The sequence below is a fragment of the Ursus arctos genome, unplaced genomic scaffold (genome assembly GCF_023065955.2).
Source record: "Ursus arctos isolate Adak ecotype North America unplaced genomic scaffold, UrsArc2.0 scaffold_8, whole genome shotgun sequence".
NCBI classification, from domain to species: Eukaryota; Metazoa; Chordata; class Mammalia; order Carnivora; family Ursidae; genus Ursus; species Ursus arctos.
In genome coordinates, this window is record NW_026623100.1 from 7,404,885 (window position 1) to 7,423,814 (window position 18,930).

Below are 18,930 nucleotides of genomic sequence, written 5' to 3' on the forward strand. Positions count from 1 at the left end.
ACTTGATAACTAGCGAGGCTTTGTTCTTTTTTCCTGCACTTGGGAGCTGGAGGGGGTTCTAACCACACATAAAGGGCTCACAGCGTAGGCTGGTTGAAAATCGATTTACACTTCAATCATTGTTTCTTCAACCCAAAGAAAATGAACCAAGTAAGTGTTTGTGAACCAAATTTGAGGAATTCCAATGAAATAATGATGGCAGTGTCCCTCTGTGGCCCTGTACTGCTTAAGCTCCGAAATTGCCACATGCGTGTAGGGGACAGATCTTTCAGGCTGCTGGCGAACAGAGCCTGCAGCTGAGACCCTGTACAGGTGGAAGGTAAGGTATTATCCAGTAGGGGACATTTAGGAGTCAGATTTGCCTCTTCCGTGTTAGTGAGTCTCTGACCTTTCCAACATTCTGTTTTTCCAGCTCTTTCTATTTCTCCAGCCTGCTCCAAGCATTATCCCAAGCAATTCGTGTGGTTGCATCATATGTGTGCACGCGTGTGTATGCGCGTGTGCACACACATGCACCCTGCAGGCCCCCACAGCCAGCACCATATTTCACTGCCAATGGCGGCTGTGGGCTAACTTCCAAATGTTTTGTTGAGAGCTCCTGTCCGAAGGAATTTGCTTCGGTCCTGGGCTGGGTGAGCACCAGACACCTGCCCTCCCCCCACAGTGGGTCAGAAGCAGCCCTGGGGGAGGTGCACTTGCTGAGCCCTTGCAAGGGCGTAAGTTCACTCCCCAGGCAACTAAAGCCAACCAGCCAAGGCTCCATGGCCAAGACTGTCTGAGGTTTAGGCCTTATCCCCATTTCTATGCCAACAGAGGTCAACCAGATAGCCTTTCTTGCATGGAACCTCCTCTCAAAGGGCGAAGGGACATTTTTTTCATCACCTACTATGTGCCAGACATCTATGTGTATTTTTTCACACCCTCCTCGAAACCACTCTGTGGGGTCAGATTAATCATCCCATTGTACACACGGGAAAATGGAGGCACAAATAGATTGAGTCACCTGCTCAAATGATACAATTTGTAAGGTTCACCTCTGCCTTATACCCTGAGCTCCCTACATTCCTGGCCAGAGGAAACTGTCTACTTACAGTTGAACCTCTCACCTCCTAGCCTAGGCACCTGAATAAAATGAAAGGAAATAAGGAGATAAAAAAGCACAAGAAAACGTTGCCTCCCACGCCCACCAAAGAGTCAAGTGTGTGGACAGCACTTCTCTAGGAAAAGCTGAGACAGCTTGATGGACCAGAGGATGTGGTATCACTTAGGACGTGAGGAGAGCTCTGTGGGTCAGAAGCGCTCATGTAGGTGGACTTGTATTATTACTAACACCCAACTCTGACACCAATATCGATGTGTGTGATTTATCCCACAACTCCGAGCAATTAACTCGAGAGAGTGTGAGACCCCACAGGTTAAGGACTCAGTCCCACAGGAATGTCCTCCCCACCCACACTCCAGGTGCCAATCACGAGTCTAGGTTGTCATCTGTGCCTCCGATCAACTGGATATAGAAATGAGATTATGCTAAGTGAGATAAGTCAAGCAGAGAAAGACAATTATCATATGGTTTCACTCATTTGTGGAACATAAGAAATAGGAAGATCGGTAGGAGAAGGAAGGGAAGAATGAAGGGGGGGGGAAGGGGGGGGAAACGAACCCGTGAGGACTATGGACTCTGGGAAACAAGCTGAGGGTTTTAGAGGGGAGGTGGGGGGGATGGGCTAGCCGGGTGAAGGTTATTAAGTAGGGCATGTATTGCAATGAGCACTGGGTGTTAGATGCAAACAATGAATCATGGAACACTACCTTAAAAGCTAATGACGTACTGTATGGTAACTAACCTATCATAATTTTAAAAAATGCTGTTGGTAAGGGAAAAAAAAAAGAAAGAAGGTTTCAATGACTCCCTCCTCTGATTTGATTAATTTGCCAGAAGGGCTTACAGAACTCAGAGAGGCATTTAACTGCCCAGATTACCAGTTTGTTCTAGAAGGATATAACTCAGGACCAGCCAGATGAAGAGTGGCGTAGAGTGAGGTATAGGGACAGTGTGTGGAGCTTCCAGTCTCTCTCCAGACACACCACTGTCCCTGAATCTCCACGTTCACCGACCCAGAAACTCTCAGAGCCTGGTTTTTTCTGGGTTTTTTTGTTTTTTGTTTTTTAAGATTTTATTTATCTATTTGACAGAGAGAGAGCACAAGCAGGGGGAGCAACAGGCAGAGGCAGACAGAGAAGCAGGCTCCCCGCTGAGTAGGGAGCCAGATTCGGGCTGGGTTCAAGGACCCTGGGATCATGACCTGAGCTGAAGGCAGACGCTTAACCGACTGAGCCATGCAGCCGCCCCCATTTTGGATTTTTATGGAGGCTTCATCACATAGGCACGATTGATTAGATCATTGGCTATTGACCAAGCAGAGCCCTTCTCTTCTCCCCGGAGGTCTGGTGGTGTGGTGGGAAGTTCCAACCCTCTAATCACATGGTTGGCTTCTATGGCAACTGGCCCCCAACCTCAGATCACCTAGGGGCTTTCGGAAAGTCACCTCATTAACATAAAAAAAGACACCTTTGCAGCTGTCGTCCCTGGAAATTCCAAGGGTTTTATGAACTCTGTGCTCTGAAAGGGGATGAACACCTAATATATATATACATATATTAATATATTATAATATTATATATTAATATAATTATAATATATAATATTATATATTAATATAATTATAATATAATATATATTATAATCACAATATTACAAACACCAAATATTCTGTACTTACTCTATGCCAGACACCATTTTAACGCTTATGTGTATCAACTCACTTTAATTCCCACACAACCTGATCTCCATTTTACAGAAAAGAAACTGAGGCCCAGAGGAGTTAAGGAACCAGTGCAAAGTCACACAGCTGTGAGCCGTGCAGCCTGGAATTGAACTAAGGCATATGGCTTCGCCATCCATGCCCTTGGCCACACTTTACTGCCTTTTAAATGACATCACTGGAGCTAGGACCCCTTGAAGGGAGGAAAGTCATAATCCAGAGAAAATCATGAAAGAAAATTCACCCGCAAGCAAATGTTTTTAAAAATCTTTCCCAGATCCTGGGATGCCTGGGTGGCTCAGCTGGTTAAGTGTCTGCCTTCGGCTCAGGTCATGATTCCAGGGTCCTGGGATTGAGCCCCAAGTCGGGCTCCTTGCTCAGCGGGTGCTCTCTCTCTCTCTCTCTGACAAATAAATAAAATCTTTAAAAAAATCTTTTCCAGATCCAATGCAGCTGCCTCTGGCAAGCTACTTACTATCATCCTAGCTTGATTTAAACTTACCGTCTTGTCCTCGAAAGGACATCTTGTCCCTCCTCCGTCAACTGATTGCCTAAGGGTTAAAGGCCCACCATTCACGTCCACAAGCTCGTGCCCACTGTGGACAGGTGCTCCCTGACGGTGTGAGAAGGAAGGACACTGGGACACTTCTCTCCCACTAGTATCAACCCACCTCTAGCTTTTAGGCTCAGGGAGCAATTCTGCCGTTCAGTGGTGGCAGTGCGTCAGAAGCGGAACACCCCCAGTGTGCTCGCAGCCTCCTTGATAAATCCAAGTTCAAACTGAGTGTCACTGGGGAAGGAGAGGTGTGGTCCTGGACATGGCCGGAGCTGGGGGAGAACAGCCTCTGCATGGTCTTTCCTAGTCCCCACCCCCACCCCCATTCATTTATTCACTCTTTGTGTGGCATTCACTCCTGCCTTCCAGCCCTGCGAGGCTCAGGGCTGCGTGCTGGTCCCGGGAATGATGGCAGGAACCGCTAGGAGAGAAATCACGGGGGTCACCTGCCAACTAGTTTGCCAAGTTAGGTTGGCAAAGGGATGGCAAGATGAGATGAGAGGAGGGCAGGGAATTCTAGCCTAAGGGGTCTGGCAATTTAGGATCTAAGGCCAGGAACAAGCATGCACAATAAACAGAGGGGTAAATTGAATGAAAAGTAAAAGCTCTCTGTAAAGAAACTGAAAAGCAGCCTGGAAAGGCAGTGGGAGGGCAACTCTTCGCTATATCTTTTGGATCCTGAGCCCCATAGAATAAATTGTACCCAACAAACAACTTCCTGATAATCGTGTCTTTATAATAAAACTAACAATGAAGAACCGTAAGCACCTGGCATCTGGTAACTCAAAGGCTCAAAGAAGCAAGAAGAGCCAGCAGGAGACGTGAACCCAGATGTTTGAGTTGGGGGTGGGGGTGTCTCTGCTCTTAATCATGACATACTGTCCCTTCACCCCCTGGGGACAACAACCCCTGCCACATTAGATTGTTGTGAAGCTTGAATAAGGAAATTTCCAGGAAGCACCATCCACGTGAGGGGCCCAAGGTCTGTGCTCAGTCAGGCATTTTCATTTGCCTCCTCTACTTCTCTCATTTCTCATTCACTGTTGTCCTTGAAGATGGACTCCAGCACAGCAAGGTGCCAAGTGAATATATCACGGGGGAAAGGAAAAAAAATCAGAGGGAATGAAAGCGCAGGGGGAGAGGGAGAGGGGAGGGACGGCAGGGAGCACCAGTCAGGAGCCGACATGCTCTGGAGCCTCAGGCTTCTGCCTCTGCTCAAGTCTCAGTCCTGGCCCGTGCTGGCCTCTTGGACCTCTCAGATGGGTTGGAGGAGGAGGAAGATGGGGAGAGATGGGACACAAAAGAGACCGTGGTAGCATTGCCATGTTTCTCATTTAGCAAACTGACTCGGGAAAACCAGGGAGAAACAGTCCACCTGCACTAAGAACCGTCTGCCTACAGTGAATGAAGTGGTGCCATATTTCAAACCAACTGCCCACTAAGAGCAAGCCAGCCGCCATGCCGTGTCCACGAGGGGCTATGATACAATGGCAGCCAACACTCACCGAGTGCTCACTGCATGCTGAGTACTCACAAAACTAAAAGTTTAGTAAGAATTGCCTGGTGACCCTATGAGCTAAGGGGTATCATCATCCCAATTTTACAAAACTGAGGCAAAGAAACGATCAGAATCTTTTCTGGAGCCATACATTGGACTCTGCCCATTGAACCAGTTCTGAGAAAGATCACTAGCTTCACTGCTAAGTGGATGTGAGCCCAGTGCACTCAGAGGTAACACATGGCTTCCCTCGCATCCCTCCGGGCTCCATGAGTTGAAAACTCAAAAGGATGGGGTGTCCGGCTGGCTAAGTGGGTAGAGCATACAACTCTTGACCTCGGGGTTGTGGGTTCAACCCCCATGTTGGGTGTAGAGATTATTTAAAAATAAAATCTTTAGAGAGAAAAGAAAGAGAGAAAGAATAAGCAAGAAAGCAAGAAAGAAAGAAGGAAGGAAGAAGGGCAAGAGGTAAGAATACAAGGAAAGAGATTGGAATAGGACAGAGCTGTGTGTCTTGTCCAGACTGCCCTTAGTCAGGCAGCATGCCCTCGGTCAATGTATTTTAGCTTCCTTTGCCTTGTTTTCTTCGTCTGTGAAATGTGGTTATTAAGTCATGCATGATAGTAAAATGTAAGAATTTAATAAAGTCATAGGGGTCAAAGTGACCCCACACAGGGCTGGATATATTAGTTGGATATAGTCGCCTGCTGTGACTTTGGCCATGAGATTCAACTGGGGACACTAGTTCTCATATTCGAGCTATTTGAGTTTTGTCTCTGCCCCCTTTGCCCACCATTAGGGGTGTGTTCTGGTGAAATGTTCAGCAAGAGGGAGAAATGCGTGGGACAAGAGACCTGGAGAATCTGATTCATTGGTATTTCGATAGTTCTGGAACAGCTTCTCTCTACTGAGAAAGCAACTCCTCAGTGGATAAAGATCTGTGGAGTTGTCACATGTAACCCACAAATCACAGATCACTTTTCAGATGACTCAGACTTTCTGCTGAAAGAGCACGCTGGTGACTGCTGGCCTTGGGAAGGCCCCTTCCTCAATGAAAGGGTGAGTTCAAGGCCCTTCGCTCAAAATACAACCGGACTGCATTAAATACCAGTTGCTTTCAAACTGCTTTCTAAATCTGGCCCTGGAGCTTCTCTGGTTTCACATTGGGCCACAGAAGGGCCCCAGCACACACTTAATACTCACTGTGCTGTGGGTGACCACAGAGTGACCCGGGAGTGACGTGTGGGCGACCCCCGTGGAGCCAACACAACAACAGCTTCACCCCTTAGAGGTCACAGCAGTGCCCTCAGCAGATACTCTGGTCGGCTGAAAATTATAATTTTATTTTGAAATGATCATTAAAAAAAAAAAAGTCCAAGTGGAAACAATTAAACTTTGGGAAAGTCAAACAAATGCTCCTAGCCAAGAAACCCCGACCAGAAACCAAGCTGTGATTGGCTCTAGATGTCAAATCTAGAGAAAATTCAGGGGGACGTCAGAGTCTCAAGTTCAGAGGCAACACCAAAGAGGGAGCAGAGCCCAGTGCTATAAATAGCACGTTCTGGGAAAATCACAAGAGGTGGTATTTAGAAAGCCACTGGTGAAGGCAAGGTTGAAGAATTAATTACTCAGAATGGGCTGCCAAGAGGTGGCTTTGATGTGATCGCAGATAAGCCTCCTCCACACTGCTGGGAGTGGGGGTTACGCTAAGCAAGTAACACCGAATAACTTGGATTTAAGTGAAATCTTCGGGGGATGAGCTGTGAAATGAACACACCATGGCTCAGAGGGGCCACCTTGGGAGTGGGCTAGGTTCCCAGCTGAGGCCACTTCCTCCATTGTAACAACACTGAAAGGATGGAAACATCTAAAGACAGAATGGGGTGAGGAAAGGGGACCTCAGAGTCAACAGGCCCAGTGTGAGGAGAGAGCAGCCCTTGTTCCAAACGTAGCATTGTTTTAGGTCAAGATACACCAGCTACTCTCAACTTAAAGCCAAGAAACCATAAGTTCTCAAACGTGGGCAATCATGGAGGTGCCTGTTAAAATACAGTCAGCCAGGTTCCACGCCCGGAGACTCTGCGATGGGGTTTGGACATCCAAATATTCATCAGTCCCGCTGAGGTGATTCTGAGGCCTATGGCGGGAGTCTGGAGTCTGGAGTCCCAGACTCTTCTCCCAGTTTCTGACAACTTGGCTTCCTGTGGAACTTGGCCAGAAGGAAAGAACGTGTCGCCCTGATGAGTCTAGCATCTTGCTGAACAGTTGGAGATCCGCATTATGAATCAATAAATTGACTTCCAACTTCATGTAGGGGTCTCCTTCACTCGCTGAATCCACCCTAGATGTGCTGGATTACTTTTTGGGAGACTTTGCCCCCTTTACTATCTATTTCTGAATGAAGTCCTCACTATAAAGTATTGTGTGCCCGATGAATTAAATAGCTAATTGTAAAAGGGGAAAAAAGAAAAAAACGCAATGCTTGTGGGGCGCTTGCGTGGTTCAGTCAGATAAGTGGCCAATTCTTGATTTCAGTTCAGGCCATGATCTCAGGGTCGTGAGATCGAGTCCTGAGCCAGGCTCTGCACTCAGCACAGAGTCCGCTTGGGATTCTGTCTCTCCCTCTGCCCCTCTCCCTGGCTAGGCTCACACTCACTCTCTCTCTCTAAAATAAATAAATAAAATCTTTAAATAAAAAAAGAAGAAACATAATGTTTACATGTCCTTTGGTGAGATACAATCTCTGCAAGCAAAATAGGAAACCAGAGGCGATAAAAGAGTACATTAGGTTTGAGCTCATAAAAATTTAAAACTTTTATAGGATAAAAAGTACCATAGTCTAAAAAATTTTAAGTGACAGAATGAGAGAAAGTATTTTTGATTTGCATGTAATACTCCAAGGTTTAAAATTTAGATAATTTAGTGAGTTTCTACAAATCAATTAAAACAATTAAAAAACAGCAGAGAAAAATGGACAGGATGCGATACTTGCATATAATAATTGGGACATAGTTATAAAAAATTCATTGTTTATATGAAACTTCAACTTAACTGAGTGTCCTGAGTTGTATGTGTTTTTTTTTTTTTTTTAAGTCTGGCAACCCAGAGAGGATATGAATTTCCAATTTACAGAATGAGAAACACTAATGATCCAAGATCACTGAAGAGATGTATACAAGTTAAAACAAACATGCCTAACCCATTTTTGCTCATTCAAGTGGAAAACATTAAGAAGCAATGTCCCTTGTGGGCCTCGATAAAGAAAATATTTAATATATTAATATTGAATGCACTGTCTCTGAGAAATGTAAGACCATAAGGAGTTTCCAGAAAATTCTAGCAGCTGTGGTATAAGACCTCAAATTAAGGTCCAATGCTATGTGCTACCTTGACATTTGGTAAAGCTGGGAGGGTCCTGAAGAACGTCCCTGCAAGCTATCCTCCCCAGTCTGACTGCTTGCTGGCCAAACAGCCCTCCTTACCCATGGGACGGGGCGAGGGACCTTCTCATCCCTGAGTATTAGGTGTCAGTCTCCCGACAGCCTGTGAATTATGCAAAACAAGCCAATCACGGCATCCTGTGGGAACCAGGAGGCACCTCTCTTCTTGTTACTACAAAGCCTTACTCCCATACCCCTGATTGTTCCCTCTGTTCCCAAGTGCAGCACCCATGTGGCCCTGTGTCGTGTGCGGTGTCCTCGTCCTCTGGGCTGTGAGTGTATGTATCTAATTGGTGTCATCTTTTTATTGTCAGCTGTCACTCCTTATTCCTGGGGCAGGAATCCTTCCCTCATCAACCCGATGAAGAGGAGGTGATTAACAGCAGGTATCCACTTTCGAAATTTCACTTCCGACAATATATCCTATAAAAATACTCACAGACACAAAAAGAAATGCATGCAGAAACACGAATATTTGTACATTTTAAAAGTGACAAATTGGTAGCAACCCGAATAGCCATCCATCAGGAAATGGTTAAATAAATTACCAATGTAATCTGTGAAATACTACCTAACAATTGAAATGATATAGCATGAATTCCGAGACTTGTTATATTTAAGCAATGCATTATAATATAACCACACCCAATTTATGCAAAATAATAGACACCTACGTGTGTGTGTGTGTGTGTGTGTGTGTGTGTGTGTATGCATATAGACACATATAATAAAGACAGGGAAGGAAAATGCCAAACTGATCAAAGAGGTTGTTTGGAGGGTGAGGAGAGGGGCAAGTGGAGGCTTTTGTGTTTTTATGCTGTGTAATTTTCTACTGTTTGAGTCTCCTACGCTGAAAATGCACTCTAGAATCACTTAGGTGATGCGATAGAATTTTAAAGGTAAGAAAAGTGTATCAACTATATGCAACACTCTCATAGGCTAACACCTGGCTTGTAGTCACGTAGCACAACTAAGCAATAGTCTGAATGTGCCAGCACGCAAGACATCGCCTGGGCCTTTACGCTATGTGTTGACTTAGCCTGTTAATTTTTTCTCCCCCTCTCTCCAGAAGGAGTCCTAAAACACCTCATTCACATATTCGGGATGAATCAGGTCAAGACTGACATGCCTGCTAATGCATTTCTGCAAATCCTTTTCAATTCCTTTCCTACCCCATCTTTTATTTAACTTCATCATCTCATGCAACATGTTAAAAACAAAACAAACAAATGACAAAAAGTATATAAAGAGAAGGAGGATGAGGTCCAGGGAATGAGAGAAAAGAAAAATGGTTAAGTACTGTTTATCCTAGTGTGAAAACCAGATGAGCCCTGGGTAACAGTTTCTTCTTGCTAAGTGAAAACCTGAATTTAACTAAAAAATGATAGATATGTCCTCTTCTTTTCCTCTCTTTAAAGAAACCATTTATTTGGCTAGTGAATGACAAGCAGCATTAGTGAGCCATTACGTACTTGATGCAGATCCCAAGGGAAGTCACCAGAACTTGGGTCACACTCCATTGACCAAAGCCTATCCCTGCCCTGCCCTGGCCCAGTCCCGCTCAGCCTTCTCCATTTGCCCTGAGGACAGACTCCCGTCTCCAGCTCCACCCTGACCCCTCCTCTCCGTGGGGGCGCGCTTGGCCATCTCACCACGCTAATGCCGTCATTGAGAAGGGCCTCCCCGAAGATCATCATGTAGAGAGGTTCGTTCACGTGCGCCTCCTCGAACACAGCCAGCACAGCCACGGGGTCCACGGCCGAGATCAGACTGCCAAACAGCAGATTCTGAAGCAGATTGACGTCACTGAGGCCGAAGGCTTTGATCTGGCAGATGAGGTAGAGGGAGAGGCCGATGCCAAAGGCATTGATCAGGGCCCCCAGGCCTGCCCACCACAGGATGGACCCAATGTTCTCAAAGAAGGGACGGGTGGGCATGAAGTAACCACCTTCCAGGACGATGGGTGGAAGGAGGTACAGGAAGTAGATGCTTGAATCCATGACAGGAGGAGATTTATGGTCCGTGCCAAAGATGATGGCGCCCACCAGAGCCCCAACGATGATGAGGAGGCAGCTTTCCGGCATGAGGCCCGGCAGTCTGTGGTAAAGATGGAAGCCTAGGGAAGAGCGGAGAACCACATTTAGATGTTTGCAAATAAAATGGCTCTGGCCACGAAGAAACCAGGAGAATGGTGTAGAAAACGCCTTCTAAAATTAAGTACAGGGGACCTTGGGTAGGCTGGCGTTCATCCCGGAGCCTCAGCACCCCATCTGTAGCAGGGACTGGAAGTGTTGCCAGGGCTTCCCTCAGGTCAAGTACTTAGCATGCCAGGCCCAGTGCAGGTCTCAGAGCAGTCCTCAGCCAGCTGTCCCCTCCCCCTCCTCCTCCCTTCTTCCCCACCTTACAGGGTCTGAGAGAGCAGTGGGAGAAGAGGAGCGAGGAGGATGGAGCTCCTCTGAATTCCTGCAAAACCCACCTTTGAGGCTTATTCGGAGTCAACCACAGTTACCTAAACATCAGCTTCTTCCAAACTTCCCTTCCACCAAACCAATAAATGAAATTCAGTCCTTTATTGTATTTTCCTTATTTAACCAATGATACTGCCATCTGGTCAGCCACATAAGAAGGAAATCAAGGGGTGTCTGGGTGGCTCAGTCGGTTGAGCATCTGACTCTTGGTTTTGGCTCAGGTCATGATCTTATGGGTCGTGGGATAGAGCCGCAAGCATGGGGCTCCACGTTCAGTGGGGAGTCTACTTGAGGATTCTCTCCCTCTGCCCCTTCCCCCACTCATGCACTCTCTCTCTTTCTAAAATAAATAAATAAATCTTTTTAAAAAAGGAAGGAAATCAAGTCACATTCCCTGAACCCCCATCACTTTGCCCCTCCTGCAACCAGCTCCCTATTTCACCATCAATGTCTCTCAGTAGTAGCCCCTTAAGACCGTCTCCTTCTCCCTATTTGTACAGACATCGCCTTTATGTAGGGGCTCCCCATTTCCCATCCTGACTTTTGCACTGGCTTCCTGATCTCCTATCTCACCCTCAACCCTCTCAGCACATTCCACCGGCTGCTTCCAGACGACTTTTCCAAACCACGTGTATCTACTCGTCTCATTCCCCACCTAAGACTCTGAAGGCACACAAAGCATCTCACAGATTTTAAACTGAGGGTATTTGGGAAGCATCCTGGGGCCAAGACCAACCCACTGCTAAGCACTCTGTGTGGCGTGGAGAACCAAACATGTTGTTTACAATTCCAGTTATTGATGGAATTTCAGAAATAAGACATTAACAAATGAGAAGACAAAAACAAGGCGACGCATAAGAATGCAGTGAAGTATATACTGACTATATCAACAAACCGGAGAAGAAATCAGAGCACAGCCGGCCACTCTGGGGCTCTCTCCAAGTCAATATCCCTCCCACCCAACACTACCCTTATGCATCCTACGTTACAACCAACCACACACCTTTTCCCTGTGGTTCCCCTTTCCTGTCATTTATTGCTGCCTGGATTATTCTTTTCTTCAACCTATTTAGGTCCTGCTCGATCTTCAAAATTAAACTTTTCCAAACCACTTCCCAAGGAAATCATATGTCTTCCTCTGTAATATGTAATCAATATCTGTCTAAAACAATGTTCTCTTTCTATCATTTTCTGTATATGGATTATTTCTCCTACTAAACTTCAAATTATTCCAACTCAGACAGAATGGCAATACCACACTATATGTCTCCAAAGTGCTATGCAAGTTGGCTTGCTCGCAACAGCTGGTCTATTTGCTGGAAGAATCTGTAAGTGTGTAAATGAATGATCAGGTTAAATGTTCACCAGAGAAGCTTTTATATGGGAAGTAGAAATTGAACAAGTTGTTGGGGGATTACTAGGACTTACATAGTTGGACAGAAGAATGGAAGAGATTTTAGGTGGGGAGAACTCCAAGAGAAAAAGAAGAGGGACAGGAATGGCCCAGTCAGATATGTCTGACATTCATTGAGGAGAGCCACCTGGCTGGAGCAAATTATGAATTGGGAAGAATATTGGAAGAAGAGTCAGTAGATGATTGAGCCAAATAAGAGAGGATCTTGAGTTCAAGGCTAAGGAGGGTAGATTTCTCCCACAAGGCACAGGAAGCCATGGAATGTCTCCTTAGGAATTTTCATTTTAATTCCATTTTAGCCATTCTGACAGGTGTGAGGTGATATCTCATTGTGGTTTTGATTTGTATTTCTCTGATGATGAGTGATGTTGAGTATCTTTTCATGTGTCTGTTGGAAAAATGTCTGTTCATGTCTTCTGCTCATTTCCTAACTGAATTATATATTTTTGGGGTGGTGGGAATGCAAACTGGTGTTGCCATGCTGGAAAACAGTATGATGGTTCCTCAAAAAGTTAAAAATAGAACTACCTTATGGCCCAGCAATTGCACTACTAGGTATTTCCCAAAGGATACAAAAATACAAATTCAAAGGGGCACATGCTCCCCAGTGTTAATAGCAGCATTATCAACAATAGCCAAACTATGGAAAGAGCCCAAGTGTCCATCAACTTATGAATGGAAAAGGAAGATGTGGTATATATAAATACAATGGAATACTACTCAACCACCGAAAAGAACGAAATCTTGCCATTTGCAACAATGTGGATGGAGCTACAGTGTATTATGCTAAGCGAAATAAGCGAGAGAAAGATAAATCTCACGTGATTGCACTCATCGGTGGAATTTAAGAAACAAAACAGATGAATATAAGGGAAGAAAAAAGACAGACAGAAGCAAACCATAAGAGACTCGTAACTCTAGAGAACAAACTGAGGGTTGATGGAGGGAGGTGGGTGGGGGATGGGTTAAATGGGTGATGGGGATTAAGGAGGGCACTTGCTGTGATGAGCACTGGGTGTTATATGTAAGTCACAAATCACTAAATTCTATATGAAAAAACAATTTTACCACATATGTTAACTAACTAGAATTTAAATAAAATTTGAAATAAAAAAATTAAAAGTAAAAATTAAGGAATTTTAAGTACAGCCATCCAAAGAGCATGTAGGTTTCCCAGATCACAGCTTTGGATTTCATTTGTTATCAGCAGGCAGGTTATTATGATAGAATATAATTAGTATCAAGGAACACTGTCCAAAACCACAAGGCTACCCCCTGGCTCCAAGACCAGTTTAAGACCTCCTTCAAGAGTTTGAAAGTCCTGCTCTCTCCATTTCCTAATGACAACTTTCTCTTCCTCCTCCCTGCCCTCCTCTTCCTCCACCTCCTCCTTCTTCCTCTTCTTCAGTCAGTGTTTATTTTAACTACACTGAATTTTTTAACATGTAAAAGTGGTGGAAGAGTCTACAGTGTGATTTTCTCAGGCCGTGGGTCTCCGCAGTTTGGTCCTTCTTCCAGGAATCGAGTTTCCTGAATGGATCCAACATGCACCTGTCTTAAGCCAAGTTACGCCCACGCGGCGGTAGCAGGAAGAGGCGCCATGCACTGTAAAGTAGGGCATTGTGAGGAGAGATGCCATGTGCATTTCACACTCTACATCCCTGCTTCCCTTTCATGACGGACAACAGAGTCAGTCACTTTGAGAGTTTACAGCTCCAGGGCCTGAAATTTAAATGGCCACTGATAACAAAGTCCTGCCTGAAAGTCAAAGATGGCCCTACCATTCCATTCTGCCCAATGACTCAAGGAACACCCTTCCGTAAAGTGCCGAGAAGCAGAACTAAAATAAAAGATAAACAACAAAATCTGAGGTGACTCTGCATTATCGTTGTTCTATACTATTCTTTTTCTATAACACATGTAGTTGGCTGTTTTAAAAAGGAATTGGGGGACAGTTGTGGTGTTCTTATGTCAGAGTGCCTACTAGGCTGTGCGAGATTCATCTGTTTTCCCCACTACATTAAGTCCTTCGAGGCCAGGAGCCATGGTCATTCCCACATGTGGTAAGGGCATCAATAAATGTGTCTTGACAGAACGACTGAGTGAAAGAATGAATGTTAAATATAATGACTATTAATTATATTTTGATTCAAGTTTTACAATATAGAATCTAAAAAAATCTATATACATTCTTTATGTGTGTAAGTTTTATGTCATTTTTTTTGCCCCAGGCAAATGAACCACCATATATAAAACTATAAGCCCAGTACTTGACACATAAGAAATAATAATCATTAAACATAGCCCTCTTCTCATGTGCAATATAGAAATAGTCTTTCTTAAAGACCAGCAAACATGAAAGTGTATTTGAATAAGTATGATCCAACCAATAACCTACTGAAGTTATTCTCTTTTTCTAAAGTACGTTGAATTTCACCAAAATGAAAATCAAGAACATTTAAGCCAATAGCCCTGTGAACAACAGTGTCCTAACCGTCCTCTGAGCTTCTAGACATGGCGGGTCTGGGTACATGCAATACTCTAAAACAACTGTGTTTAATGCTAACATAAAACCAAGATAAAATATATCCTTTCTGAGTTGTGCCATTTACTGACATAGAATGTAAACCTCTTTGCCACTAGAAAATCCTAATTTGTACCAAAAAGAAGTCTTAGAAATAATTTCACAGTCTCTCAATGGAGACTTAGAAAGAAAAGGTGACTAACTGGTCAGCGGCAGCTCTAGTTCCTTGATTTCCAGACCAACTTCCCCCATTTCTGTGAAGAGGGAAGGAGTGGGTGGGAAAAGTATTGTTCACAAAGGAAAACTCAAGATCCACATAAGACCATTTTGAACGATCTCAGTGCCTATGTGGTGGCATGAAAGGGGGTAGAACCCTAGTTCTAAACTAAGAACGTTACCCTGCTAGGAAGCCATTTTCCATGAGCACTTTTTAGAAATAACGTCAGACCTTCTGTGTAATTTAATGCTTTGACAAATCACACAGGAGTTCTTCAAATTAAGAATTTCCATTCACTCTTCACACTTTACTAGCTCAAAATGAATAGCAATTGTGAAGGAGCTTCTGGTGAATCCACCAGTAACCCCGTCATCCCCGGGGAGGGAGTTAGATGAGTAGACGGAGCCCGCAGTCCTGATCCCCAGGAGTTAACTGCTAGATCCCGTGGCTCAGTCCTTATTTCACACCCATGCTGGAGGAAAATTATAAATAAGCACCAAAATGACTCATAGATTCTACCCCAATAGGACGATTTATCTCCTCCAGTAACAAACTTCATAACAGAGGCAAAGGAGATGTCACGCTTAATAACTGAGATAACTGTATCAGTCTTTCACTTTGGAATACGCTGATTTTAGGGAGACAAGAGGGTAAGGATTAAGTGATCACAGGGTGTAAACCATTATTTTGGATTTTGGCACGAATAACCCTGATTAGAATTTAATCCATGAATTTGAATTCCCTTTATTTCACAAAGGAAACCAAAGGTGCCCCACTGGCACCATTTGGCTCAGGCATAAACCAGTATCTTACTGACATATCCTCTCTTATGCCCCCATATCCCACCACTGAGTGATCCAAGAGTGGCCTGTGATTGTCTTGTTCCTTGCTTTCTGCCATTCTGCAAGAAGCACATGTCACTTTTAAAGAATAAACAAAGGGAGTCATTGATGAAGCCCACAGTGACATGGCCAAGAATGAAGGAAGAATATTTTACAGAAGAATCATTATGTGCTCCTGAAATTTCCAGTGGGCATCATTCCGAGGTCTAATGCCTTTTCTCTAGTTTTTAATGCATAGAACTCGAGATTTTTACCTGCCAAATAATGTCATATAGTTGTCACCTTTAAATAAGAAGAAATCAAAACAACCCAGAACCCAGAAGTATGCTCAAATTTCAAAGCACAATCCTGAAATGTTACAAGGCTTTATAAAGAGCAGTTACGACTTCCTCTTGACTCGAAGGAACAGATTTTTTTGATGCAATAGCAGTAACAGTTAAAATCCGTGGAGCTCACCACCTATAAGGCACTCGCACAGACATCATCTCACATGGAGAACGACTCCCACACCCAGGGGCTTGGGGACTTACCTATTTTTGCAAGGGATGCCAGAAGTATCCAGAGGGTGACCTCATAAGGAATTTGCACGTAGTCATAATCCAGGGCAAAAACAGGTATTTTCTCATCTGCCTCTGAGCTGGCAGCAGCAAACCAAGCATTAGGTTCCTGCTGGGCAGAGGAATTTGTGGATTCGTTCAAATCTGGAGATGCTTCAGAACACTTGAGGGCCACGAGCAGTAGCCACCAGTTCCCAGGACTGAAAAGCACAAGCCTCCGAAGACCCATGCTGTGGGCTTCTCCTACCCCGTGTGCGGCTGTGTGCGGTACATGTGCCTGGAGGAGGGTTTCTAGAGAGCAGAGGCGGCTACCTGGGTCGGAGGTAATATACGTACAGTCTGTGGGTCATTCCAAGAAAAGTCCGAGCGTGTCACTGAATTCTGAGTGTCGATGTTTTCGAATCACCTTTAAAGGATTTGTGTTCAGACAACTCAGCTTCTGGCTCAAAGGCGTCAGTCATTCAGTAGACTCTTTAAAGCCCAAGTCACCTGTGTGACCTTCATCCGATCATGATTTGAAGAACAGCTTAGGAAGAGGAAAAACAGGTCTTCATTCAAAGCTGTTTCCTCACTTCACTGCACACTGGTTTCATCTTGTGAGTGAAAATTAAAAAGGATACCACGGTGTTCATTCCAGGTATCACTGGAGTCCTTCTGGCTAGGAAGGGAATCCTTCCCTCTCCACCAGGTCTCAGTAAGGTGCTACGTGCACCTGCTCCTCCCCCTGCTCTCGCACTTGTTTTAAATGGGCAAGGCTGCAGGTAGCTCCTGCACTACACTTATTTGCTCTGATAGGACTTTTGTAATGAAATGCTCTCCTTTAGTATTTTCCGGGGGTTACACTGCTGACACCTAGTGGGCAGCTGCAATATGACACCTCGGCGTGTTTAATGATGAGCGATTAAGGTGGTCTTGTCATTATCATCCACACAAGGGCATTTTTGAGAGTAGAGAAGAGCGATTAATAATTATGCCAGACCACAGGTGTCAGCCAGGATTGTCCTGAAAGCATGTGGTCTCTGTAAATTAGGAAGGAAGAGGAGGCAGCATAACAGATTACCGAACTCACGAGCAGTAATTCAAAGAAAGTTCTAGGTTTCCATGAACGTTATACAGGAAAAAAGAGAGAGAGAGAGAGAGCAGAAGAGCAAGTTTCATGAAATACATCTAAAACCTAGTTAAGAAAAGCTTCCATGGCACATCCAAATTTTTCATTAAAAAAATTTCATTATTATGGTCTATTTGTTCAAAAAAGAGTGTTTGGATGGAAGAATTTGAAATGGATTCCATGCACCCACTTCTGCTTCTTCTATATCGGGCCAGGTGGCCTTAACCAAATTAGTTACCTTCCAAAGCATCCTTTTCTGAAAAGGGGGAGGATAATAATATCTACCTCATCGACTGGCTAGAAGCATTAAATGAGATAAAGCAAGGAAAGTATCTGGCATTTAAGTGGCACTTAATAATTGCTGGTTTTTATTATTTTTATTCACATTTCTTATTCTATATGAAAATGAGAACTCTGTTGCAATGCAGGAGCGCTCAATAGAAAATGAGAATTATTCTTCATAAACAGTCTCAGTGCCTTTTCCATATCCAACTGTGGGACAATTTATATATATTTTTGGTTCATGCTAGTGAGTGTAGATGACTCCCGTCTTCCACCCCATGCTCAGCAAAGACCCCTGGGAAACGGAGCTACCTCCGTGGACAAAGGCTGGGATCTAGATGCAACCTCTTAATAAGACAAGTTTAACAGCTCACATATGGGTTTTTTCCCTCTTTCTTTTGCAATTTGGCTCTAACATATATCCAATTTAGTCACTAAATTGAGACCATCAGGTTCACTGCAAGGAGGTCACCATATTGGGTCAATATTTTTTTCAGAAAAGATGACATGCATAGCCTTGTAATGGAAAACTTCTTTTGAATAGATATTTTATCTTTTCATTTGCACTTTTATTTTACTTTTGTTTTCTTTTTTTTTTTTTAAGATTTTATTTATTTACTTGACAGAGAGAGAGACAGCCAGTGAGAGAGGGAACACAAGTGGGGGGAGTGGGAGAGGAAGAAGCAGGCTTCCAGCGGAGGAGCCTAATGTGGGGCTCGATCCCAGAACGCCACGATCACGCCCTTTGCCAAGGGCAGATGCTTAACAACTGCGCCACCCAGGCGCCCCTTACTTTTGTTTTCTAAAAAGAAATGAGAGAGAATGTCTCATGGTGCTCCATGGCAAGACTGAAACTAAGAATCAGAAAAGCTCTGTTCTCCGGCATTAATTACCTGCTTCGCTCCACGAAAGACACTTTACCTGTTTTGAGCCTCAATTTTGTCATCTATAAAATGAAGATACTGTCCATACAAAGTCTATTTTCCTGCTCTAAAATTTCAAATCTTTTGCCTTACAACGAACTGGTCCCTGAGAGTACAATCACTATCAGAAAAGTGATGCCAAGGTCAGGGGATAATGCGAAGAAAACTTGAATTCTACAGCAGCCGACCACCTTGTCCTCCAGGTTGAAGTTTGCTTCCCTCCCCCAGCCCCACAGGGTCAATCCTTGGCACCCCTTCTACCCATGCATTAGTGCTTTC

At 44.3% G+C, this 18,930-nt stretch overlaps 1 protein-coding gene across 1 annotated transcript in view; it reads right to left on the reverse strand.

The window, feature by feature from the left end:
* The window catches only part of SLC9A4 (solute carrier family 9 member A4), a 65,521-nt gene extending 48,484 nt beyond the window's left edge, over positions 1–17,037 (reverse strand). The window contains exons 1-2 of the mRNA XM_026488551.4: positions 16,312–17,037; positions 9,969–10,432 (exon numbers count right to left, since the gene is read on the reverse strand). Of these exons, the coding sequence (XP_026344336.2) occupies positions 9,969–10,432; positions 16,312–16,567 (720 nt within the window). The 5' untranslated portion in view covers positions 16,568–17,037. The remainder of the gene's footprint in view (positions 1–9,968; positions 10,433–16,311) is intronic.
* Between the last annotated feature and the right edge of the window lie 1,893 nt (positions 17,038–18,930).